This window comes from Leguminivora glycinivorella, chromosome 4 (genome assembly GCF_023078275.1).
Source record: "Leguminivora glycinivorella isolate SPB_JAAS2020 chromosome 4, LegGlyc_1.1, whole genome shotgun sequence".
Taxonomy (NCBI): domain Eukaryota; kingdom Metazoa; phylum Arthropoda; class Insecta; order Lepidoptera; family Tortricidae; genus Leguminivora; species Leguminivora glycinivorella.
Genome location: NC_062974.1, coordinates 10824586 through 10835814, shown reverse-complemented (window position 1 = coordinate 10835814; position 11229 = coordinate 10824586). Strand labels below are relative to the sequence as shown.

The 11229-nt window shown below is 36.5% G+C and overlaps 1 protein-coding gene across 1 annotated transcript; it reads left to right on the top strand.

Moving 5' to 3' along the window:
- Positions 1–1251: 1251 nt before the first annotated feature.
- LOC125225853 (glycine-rich protein 2-like) lies at positions 1252–9522 on the top strand. Its single transcript, XM_048129723.1, has 4 exons — positions 1252–1393; positions 5230–5422; positions 8733–9015; positions 9365–9522. The coding sequence occupies exons 2-4, from the start codon at positions 5236–5238 to the stop codon at positions 9402–9404; spliced, it is 510 nt and encodes a 169-aa protein (XP_047985680.1). The 5' UTR covers positions 1252–1393; positions 5230–5235; the 3' UTR covers positions 9405–9522.
- Positions 9523–11229: the final 1707 nt, after the last annotated feature.

Genomic DNA, 11229 nt, shown 5'->3' with positions numbered 1-11229 from the left:
GGAGGTACGATATACCCTAAGTTAACACATCGCTTCTTCATCATCGTGGGCAACGCTCGGGGCGCAGTATAATGCTGCGCTGGCGATCGTTGCAGTACTTTCATTTTTTTTTGTATCAAATATAATACATTTTATATTTAAAGTTTATGTTTTTAGATTACTCATAAAATGCACCTTTTAACGGTATTTTTTGTAAAACAAGTTTAGTACAAAAATATGGAAATATGAGGATTTGTTTACATTTCGTGGCTACTAAAAATTCATTATATTAAATATTGCGCAATATTTTGCTATGGAACCCTAAAAAACTAGTATTGGGAATAAATTGAGCATTATCTAGTTACATAAATAAGTCACCAAAATTAACTTAAAAGTTCAAACTAATCGGCCAGATTTTTTTTTCTGAGCACCGGGAGCTCCATATTTTGACCCCCCCTCCCCCCCTTCGGACACGGAGTTCAAAGTGGCTACCCTGCCCTCATAAGGCAATTGGCGGTATCCCAAATAAAAATTGAATGCAAACATGTACCTTAAGTTTTCTAAATGACAGTTCCGTTTTCAAATGCATTTGATTTTGAGATACCGCTTATTGCTTAACCGGTCTTATTTGACTCAGGAGGACGTGTATAATACCCATACCAAATGCCAATGCTGTACTCAAAAATATATACCTCTCCATACAAGCATGCCCAATAGAGAACGGACTATAACAAAAATCATGATTGAAATGTTAATATTGTTTATGGTAAAATATTAGTGGTGTTCAAATTCTGGTTGACTAAATATTTATTTTTAAGGACTAGGTATTTCGAATTACTTGTTTGATCAACGCTACTGTGGTGATTTCTGATCGACGCAGTCACGGAAATGCCTCAGGGATAACCTCGTAGTGAGACTTACCGAACATTTGTCAGGTACATTATTTGGAAATTTCACTAATTATCACTTAATACCGAATTGTGCACTGGAGCTTATTAATTTAGTCGAGCATACTCGTACACTGTTCGCATAATTGTTTTATTGAAACAACAAATACAAAACAGTTAGTTGCAAAGCCAGCTCAAACAACTGAAAGTAGCTTTTGATTAATACCTGTGGCGATGCCGCATGCGAAGCTAGTTCCGAGTTAGGAACTATGCCCATCAACAATATCATGTCTGTAATATAGCCTAATGAATATTGAATATAGGATTCCACCTGGCTGATTATCATGTGGCTTCTTGTTGATATATTGGTATTTGGCTAGGTGGGGTGACGCGGTGACATATCTTTCGCAGGACAACGATCCGTATGTGTGGTCGCCGGTTCGTCCTATATAAGACGGAGGTAGGATCTCACTGGGCAGAAGATTTGTACCGGTTTGAGTGTGTGCTAGTCGCAGATTTTGAAACAGGTGCGTCAAATTTATTTCTAATATTGTTTTGATATAGATGGAGCGACGAAAAAGTTTTTTAGTGCCCGAAGTTTGAAATTACGATGATTTCAAATTTCCATTTTGCAACTGTGTAAATATGTGTCTTTAACGAAAAGTTTCGATGGAAGGATCTCGTAAACATCTCACTATTTCCCATAGAGACGAATCATTTATTTATTTGTATCGAAACATTTTAATATAGGTAATAATAGTAAAAATGTAATTTATGTTTGTACCTATTTATTGTCTTAGGGATGTGAGCTCAGGAGCGCTAGCAGAATACTGATGGGATAGGGGGTGAACTAACAATGATATAGAAAAAAAGTTTTAGTTTTCTCTGTGATCTAATACAAATTTAAATTTCATTAGAGAGAAAAAGTGTTGACTTATGGCCGCTGTACACACATGGCCAACAGTTCCACCAACCCCCTTGGCCATGTGTGTAGAGGGCTACTTGGCCGTAAGTTGGCAGTTGGCGCTTGCGCTTGCCGGCCAACCGATTCGTGTCGGTTTTTTGTCCACACATCAAAGGATCTTGGCGCCAATTGCCAACTGCGTTTACACGTTGGCGCTTCATTCAGTTGGTCGTCAGCCGTCAGAGAGGACGGTAGTGAAATATTTACGAAAATAATAAGTTTATCTATGTCAATAATAGTGTAGATTTTAGGAAATAAAATAACCTTGCAAATGTTTAATGTATTTCCTAAAAAAGATAAATGTTCTTATCATAATATTAAAAAAATTGTTAATATATCAAATAATTAAATTTTACTACGGGGTTATTATTTTTTAATCAAATTTTTCTGTCAATGTCTATGATCTAGAATTTCCTAGACTTTCCATTCCACGTCCATCTTTCATGAAGAGCCAATGCCAAGTGATTGGTTCGCCAATGTGTAAACAGCGGCTCTTATCTTGGCCAAGGGGTTTCACAAAGGGCTGGTGGAACCGTTGGCCATGTGTGTACAGGGGCCTTTACAATATTTTATCCTCTCTTCTTTGACTCTAACTTACCCGCTAACCACAACCGGTAAACACAGCAAACGAAAAGAGTAACATTACGCACTATTAAACTTCAGTGTATCAGTGATCAAAAAGATTCTCATAGGTACCGTATTTTATTCGATTTAAAAAATTAAGAATAGTTCTATGAAAATTCAATGACGTCAAATATTTGGATGAAGTCCATATTTTCGTTAAATTTAAAAAAAAAATTAATTATTTATTCATGGCTATTTTTGTCTGGTAGTGTTCGGCACTGTACTAGTAAATGCCAATTTCAAGTCATTGTCAATAAATATGACAGAAGGGTGTCAAGCACCCTTACAGATTGAGGAAGTTGAGCTATCCTAAGAGGGGATTTTAGAAGTTACTCGAGCGCTATGGGTGATATCCTGCTACACGTGGAGTCTGCCTGAACCACTATTAGCCGTATTTTATTTCGTTTGTGGTTGACAGGTTGCTGGGCGGTTAAGAATTAGTTCATTAAGATTATGTATTTCATTAGTTGAATCAACGTTAATGATATAATTATCTCGATAATCATTTGTAAGTACATATATTATTTCCTTAATCTGACGGTTACAAGTTCGAAACAGGTTATCCGTAATGCATACCTAATATAACGTATAAGCCAGTACAAATCATTTTACGAACCTAACTAATTGATTATGAGCACAAACAACATAAGAGGTACAGTCTTGTTTATACAGTTCTAAAAGTTTGACTTAATTAGTAGGTAAAGTAATTAAACTTGATCATTAAACACCTTACACGACAGGTCTGTTAATATTGACTTATTACGTAAGAACAATTCCCTCCTCATTTGATATTGATTATTTATTTTAGCAAAGACTTTTAAAATATGGGGGTATTGGCAGCAAGGAATTGTAAATATTATATCTACTTAGGTAGGGTTTCTGGGGCAGTAGATAAGTCGATTTTAACCACTTGTTCTGTGAAACGATTATGCAATTGTCTGTGTCGCGCCAGTACGGATGAGCGTTATAAAGAGTGTATTATATATTTAGGGATTGCAGTACCGGTACTGTTTCAAAGAACCGGGATTTTCGGTACCGAAGCAATATGGAACCGGGATTTCCCGGGATTTTCGGTACTTTCGGGACTGGTCAATTTTTTTCGCTTTTTCAAATAAAACAACATATTTTTTGGCATTTCACATCTTTTATTATTATATTACCATAACCGAACCGTACCGCCTTCGATGGGCGTATTATATTATATGTCTTTCTTATTATAAGGAAACGGGAGTCGGGAGAACAAGCAAAAAATCGTGAATAATTCCGCTTTAACCCGACTATCTGGCAACCATAGGCTTTAATGGTTACCGTTGCAATACATTGCCCCGATTAAGCGATCTGCTATTACTGGGAGATGTTTAATGGATTAGTAAAAGAAATAAGACAAAATACTATTAAAGAAATATAATAATTGATTATAGACCGGCAGTAAAACCTCACAAAATTCCCCAAATATGTAATTTAAAGCAAAGAATGTAAACTAAAGGAAACAAAACATTTAAGATGGTGCACAATTTTTTTGCCAGTCAGAGGGAACGTTCTCGAGAAAATTAGTCATTTTCTGGAAATTTCCGTGGAATACCGTAATACCACATTATATGTAAACATTTTTTTTTAAGTTAAGCATGTTTATAGCAGTTATCCTTTAAAGTTAGACATAAGCCATTGCCGACTTTTTTTCTAGGCCTAAATTTATGTATAAGAGCGACAATTCCACCATACATTATTTCGTTATAAGTCGATCGGTACTTACGGGCAGGGCTTTGGATTGAAGCTCTTAAGCAGCGTGATTTTTACCGACTTTTAGCACATATAGTCATGTTTTAATAATCAATTTATAATAACAAAACCTTAAACATTCCTCAAGAATCACTCTATTCATACATAGGTGAAAAACGCATAAATATCCGTTTAGTAGTTTTTAAGTCTATCGCAAAATTCGCGAACACAGTTTTATAATATGCAGAAAAATGAGTCAAATGAGAAATGACATTGAGAGAGAAAAAATAAATACACAAATTAATATAACAAACCTTCACCAAAAATACAAAACTCGACTGCTGAACTGGCTAGTGGGGCTAGCTAGGGTATCGCGGTGGCCACGGCTGCCAGGCTGCCACTGCCACCCTCTATTAAATAGTGATTAAGCGCGTTTTACTGTACCTATGCCTATTTTTTAACTGTTTAAATAATTTAAACAGAAATAAATACATTTTGTAGCAAAAACTGTCACTAAAAAGTATTTCCCGAAAGTACCGAAAGTACCGGGATTTTTCAAGTTGATTATTATATTGTTTAGCGCGGAGCTTGATTGGTTGACAAATTGTCTAAGTGCGTTTTCACATTATCCGATCCGATATCGGATGTCGGAAGGATTTCAAAGGCAAAAATCAAAGATCGCGGGTTAAATATATGGGGTCCTACATCCGATATCGGATCGGATAATGTGAAAACGCACTAAGGGCCCTGATATATGGATTTTTTTAGGGTTTTCACAAAACTCGTATTATATATAATACGAATAATATTATAAATGAAAAAGTGTGTGTGTCTGTTTCTTTTTCCGTCTTTTACGGCAAAACAGAAACACGAATTTAAATATTTTTTTATGAGGAGATAGTTGAAAGGATGGAGTGACATAGGTTACATTTCTTCTCTTTCTAACCCCTCACTTCCCTAAAATGGGGGGTGGAATTTTGTATGGAAAATTTCTAATTCGAGCGAAGCCGCGGGCAAAATCTAGTATATAAGTATAACCAGAACGTTTTTTAACAGATCACAATGAAGGTGTGCACAGTAGCGTTGGGAGTGCTGGTGGCGTGCGCAGCCGCGATGGCGCTGGAGCCCAGCCCGCTCATCCGAGCCCTGCAGCCCGGAGAGGTGGTGGAACAACCCACACAGCTAGTCCCTGTATATGTTCAGTCCGCTGATGGACAGGGCCCGAGGCAGAAGAGATCCCTGCTGCTTGGTAACTATCCATACGTTCTATCTATAGGACATTCTTACACACTAGCCTTAGAATAGATTTAAAAGTCGATTACCCCTCTGAGTCACCAAAAGCATGTATAGTCAGCGAAACTTTCCACCATATAGGTCGACGGGGCCTGTACCGATATCTGCCGTAACATTCTTACACACATTTGTTAAGACGCTACAGGAGCGAAAATGCTAAAATGGAAAGGAGTCCCCCTTTCAATTTGGGAATTTCAGTTAAATATACTAGTGTTATTAACTAGATTTATCGAAAAAAAAATGTCCATTAACAACAACTCAGTTAAAAGATATTGCGAAAACATCTTTAAAATCGAGTTTCCGCTCTCGACTGTTTCCTCCTTCAAAACTTCTTTAAACGGAACGAAATTTGAGAACCTGAATAACAATGAAATAATCTGTGTCGGACCGTTTAGATTTTTTGGCTAATTGTTACCGATCTTGAGTATCACACTTTTTTTTGAGCCATATTGAAGAAAGGCCGTTTTTAGAAATTTTTGATTGGCTCTAGCGTCTTTGAAAATAAAAATAGCAAATAAATCAAAACGGTCCGACACATAAAAATATATAAGTACATAATAATCTGTGTTGAAATAATCATTGCTCTATCTTCAAAAACTAGGGAGGAAATAGTCGAGAGCGTTTGTATGGAGAATTGACCTGTATCGTATCGTCTTAAGAAATACAGCAAGCTCAGGGCTGTGTTGTGGGTAGGTACTTAGACAACGATATAATATACAAAAATAACCATGACTCAGGGACTAATATTTGAAGAGCAAGAGCACATCACACAAGAGTTATTAGCAAGGTTTCTGGGGTTTCCAGTTCTTGCTATAAGTACCTAACAGATTCAGATTCAGATTTATTTATTTCTTAATAAGTATTACATGTTTTTATTACAAACGAATATAAAAATGAGTACATATTAAGATCGTCAGAAATATAGAATTATTAAATATTTGATAATTAACAAGATTATTATTATTAATACATACAATAGACATCATTTATTTGCAATACAATATAATCAATGTGACATAATTTAAACATTTTTGCAGTGGCATTAGTATTCATTATTTAAGTATTCCTTTATGCTGTACAATGTTTTATCTAGTAGCAATTTCTTTACTTGGCGACTGAAAGTGTTGACATTAGTTTCGGCTTTAGTTCGTTTTGGTAGCTTATTATATAATTTCTGAGCCATTATCTTAGGACATTTTTTTGTAATATTTAATCTACATTTTACTGGTCTCAGATCATCTGGATATCTTGTTGGGCGTGCACTTATATCCTTAGTACATACAAATTCACTTTGGTTTCTTCTCACATATAATAATACCTCATAGATATATATTGATACGGATGTCAGAATTCCTAGATTTTTAAAGTGGTCCCTACAACTATCTCTATACTTTGCATTAGCATTAACTACCTAATATATAGTTAAAGTACCTAATGTTGATATTAGTCAAGTGGTGTAACGGATTCTAGCAAAAGTATATATGTAATTTAATTGTATAGTAACAAAAAATAAATAAATTAGTAATATAATATATATTTTCACTAATGCATTCATAATCCTCGAAACAACTAAATTGTGGCATTTTAATGAAACAGTATCGGATCTTTTTGTAGAGCTGTTCTGGGTATTTTCCTCTAGTTAGTTGTAAAATCAAGCGACCATGTATATTCGCTGACTGAAAATACGAGTAATACTATTTAAATCTAAAAGAAATTCAAGAATACAAACGGTTAACGACTAGCCCGTAGCCGTTTACTTCGAAAACATGAAACTATTAAACGTAACGCAATAACCAGGACGTAAAAACATAACTGCCTTCAATTTTTAGTAAGTAATTACGTTATGAAAGGCTGCAAGCATAATGTACAAACTATATAACTTATATGTAGGCGTATGGAATGACTGGCTTATACACGTAGGTTATTAACGATATGAAACAAAAAATCTGTAAGCATATTGCTTAACCCGCTTAATCAAAACGAAACCTGGCATGAGCGAGCGTAGAGCAGTGGGTAATTTATATGGCTGAATTTTTCTAAACTGCCATAACTCTTCCTCGTAGATTTAATTCATAAAGCACTCTGAACTCTAAATATAAATAAAAGTTTACCGTAATTTTACTGCAATTATAATTTTACTAGGAAGTCCAATAAATGAGAGGCTAACATAGAGATTATAGTTACGATAGCCTGTGAGATTTATTTTTGTCATGTGTATCTTTTACGTAACCTCAAAGGACGTGATTTAATTTAGAACAAATATAAATTCACCTAAATAAATAATCAAATAGTCTATTAATTACATACATACATTTTAGTATTTACAATAGGTTTACCGCTTGGGAATGGCGACATTGATATGCGGGCCTGCGACATTCCACGCGGATACATTACGTGGGATCAGGATCCCGGGGGGACGACTTACTTTCTACCCCCAGAGATTGATGGTAGATTGTTTTATCTACTGGGAATATAGATGAGCTAATCAGACCGTGTGCGTGTTTTTGACTATGAAATATGCTAATTCAGCACGGCTCGGCTCCAACGCATAATGTGCCAAACGCTTCCAGCCTTGAACTTGGTATTTAGATAAAGAAGATTGAATATGTTAATGAGGCTGTTTGATTTAAATTGTAATTAATATAATCCTACGCTATAGTTTTAACTAAGCAAAATAAAAAAAAGAAATTGATCGTCAAAAACTGCATAGTAGAATGGTTATATTCGGTACGTCAGAACGGATGGAAACTCGTTAGTTATCTAACGCTCCAAAAATTTCAATATCAAAAAATGCACTTCGGATCGACACAAAGGTTTAGTCATTTAGCAAAAAAGGAGCAAATATGTAGCAATTTCCCTTACAAAAGTGAATTTTTATACTGCTCTAGGGTGATGCATTCATAATGAGAGTAATTTCGCCTTTTGTTTTAAATGCGTAATTAATAATTTTTGATTAACATACGGTACCTGACAGATGTAAGGTTTACCTTATTTATTTTAAAATAATAATAATATGTATTTACATTGATTTAATCGTCCATATTATATAAATCCGCTATATACATTTTGAAATGAATCACTTTGTAAAACGGATGTCACTTTTTAAAAATTTGTCTATTATATTCTATATAGGCTCTGAGCTTCTTTTTCTGTAACCAACTAACCACTTGTTTATAGGCTGATTTATTATTCGTAAACGCCTTGTCTGCCCTTTAATATGTGATTTGTGTTATACAATAAATCCTAAAATAATGATGTCTTTACAGCTGGAGGAGCCGCCGGTCTCGGTGGTCTCGCCCTCCTCGGCGCCGGTGCTCTCGGTGTTGGTGTGATCGGCGCTAAAGCCGGGTTCGTCGGCGGCGCCCTGGCGGCCGGCGCTCTGCAAGGCAGGGGCTTCGGCGGCGGCTACGGCTACGGCGGCGGCTACGGCTACGGCGGCGGCTACGGCTACGGCGGTGGCTACGGCGGCGGCTACCACCACGGAGGCGGCTATGGAGGCAGCTACGGTGGCGGCTATGGTGGATACGGAGGTGGCTATGGAGGCTACAGGTACCTACACTTTTTACTTAATAATATGTGCCGTGCGTGTGCTTCAACAATGTAACTGCAGCAGCATTTGGATGAGTAAAGTTGCTGTAGTAGGTAAGGTGCATTAGGGTAATTCCGAATGACAGAAATGCTCTGGTAAATCCGAAAGGGGAATCTTGATATAATGTAAATAAAGGTGATTTTTATGCGACTTTCGGAATTACCCTAATGCACCTTAACCAAAATTTTCCTCTTGTTTTCCTTTTTGTTGAATTTGTTATATATATTTGCTCAAATCCCAGCATATAAAAGACGTCTCCAGATGATGTATGACTGGCATACTTAATAATATTGCCTATTTTTGTTACAGGTCCTACCCCACATACGTTGTCGAAGAAAGTTGGTGCTGATTGCTTCATAGCAATTGTTGTATTATAGTTCAAAGACTTTGTTGTTTTGAGTGAAGTGAGCTAGGTATTTATGTGAAACTCAGTGCGGTGACATACGAAATAAACGCCTACAAGTACATTATTGTGTATTAATTTGGTCAAGGTAAAAATCCAGTACAACTTAGGTACTAGGGTATTATAACATTATCTACGGTAATTTGCTGTTGCTATCAACGTCACGCAAGTAAAAATATTGTCAATTCGAAAGTGATAATGTGCTAAACTTACCTGTAATTATAACATCTAAGACACACTTGATTAAAATTAAATTGAAAGTAAAATAACTCAAAGACGATCAAACGCAAACAGTTGTACTTGTATGAATTAAGTACATATACTCGTATGTACCACAAAAGTCTTTGTACCGGTTTCAAAATTGTAAATAAAATTAATCAATGATTGCGTATTGCGTGGATGAGGTTTTTATAAACATAAAAAACCCTAACACGTAGGTATTTCGTTTTAGTTCTCTGATGTAAAATTTTTGTTTTATTTTCTTTTGCTGTAGGACACCTGTCTCATATAGTGGAAACCTGTATTTACAAAAGCAAAACAAATAAAATTGCGCCTGCCAAAAAAAAACAATAATTTTTCCCCTCACTAGCTCGGAAACACGTGTTTTGTCCTTTAATACCAGCGGGTAAAAACGCATTTTATCCACTAGTGGGTAAAGTAATTTGACCTTGAATAAAGTCAAATTAACTGCTTTAAAATTGATAAAAGTAGGTGAATCTAGTAATAAAGATGATTTACCACCCGTGGAACTACTGGAAGCAGTGATAAACGCATTTTTTGCGTTGTAGTTTCCTCGCTATAGTGAGGGGAAAAGTTTTGTGTTACACTCGGGTGCAAATATATTTTACTTCTCGTGTGTTAAAAAACTCGCAAGTTCAGGATTCTATTCTCGAACCACTCGCTTCGCTCGTGGTTCAACTATAGAATCCTTTCACTTGCTCGTTTTTCAATTCCACACTCGGCGTTAAAATACAACTTTGCCCCCTTGTATAACAAATAACTATTGTGCAATAACAGGCCGATGGAAGGAAGGTCAGATGGCAGTCGCTTTCGTAAAACTAGTGCCTACGCCAAATCTTGGGATTAGTTGCCAAAGCGGACCCCAGGCTTCCATGAGCCGTGGCAAATGCCGGGATAACGCAAGGAGGATGATGATGAACAGGCCAATTCATTGGATTGTGGTTTATACCAATAAAATTAAAATAAACGGCCGCAAGTCATCAAAACATTTACCTACATAATATACAATATCTACTGTGTAACTAATTAACTATGTTTGTCGTGTAGAATTACATTTCCGGTTAGTAAATAAATACTTACCTTGCGTGTTTACAACTGTTCAAGTGTTTTTTCGGAAAAGCGCGCATTTCGTTTGTTCGGAAAGATTTTCTAGATAATATTTTCGATGCAAGCGATTCGGTCGTGTATCACGGACGTGCTACGAGCGTTTATACTGCCATAGTTCTTCTACTGCTTACCGAACCAACACGCGTGGTTTTTATGCTGAGACCAGATAAGACTGACTTTGAGATTCGTAAGATTTCTGTGTAGTCAGGGATCGCATGAATGGTGGTTTGTCGATTGCAAGTTGTAATGCTCAAGTTGGGAACAACCGTGAGCGCGGCTGGATGAGCGCTGCTGGCATCGAAACAGCATTAACGGAGATGGATGGGATCGGCCCACGCCATCGCCTCTTTAATCTCTCACAAAAGAGACGTACGATCCACACCCAGCCCGCTGATGATCGCTCTCGAGAGATCACTTCGCGCCG

Bases quoted from the DNA above. Each gene is read 5' to 3' on its own strand.
- LOC125225853 (XM_048129723.1), top strand. From the start codon at position 5,236: ATGAAGGTGTGCACAGTAGCGTTGGGAGTGCTGGTGGCGTGCGCAGCC. The intron at 5,423-8,732 runs GTAACTATCCAT...ATGTCTTTACAG, and splicing joins GAAGAGATCCCTGCTGCTTG to CTGGAGGAGCCGCCGGTCTC. The intron at 9,016-9,364 runs GTACCTACACTT...TTTTTGTTACAG, and splicing joins GGTGGCTATGGAGGCTACAG to GTCCTACCCCACATACGTTG.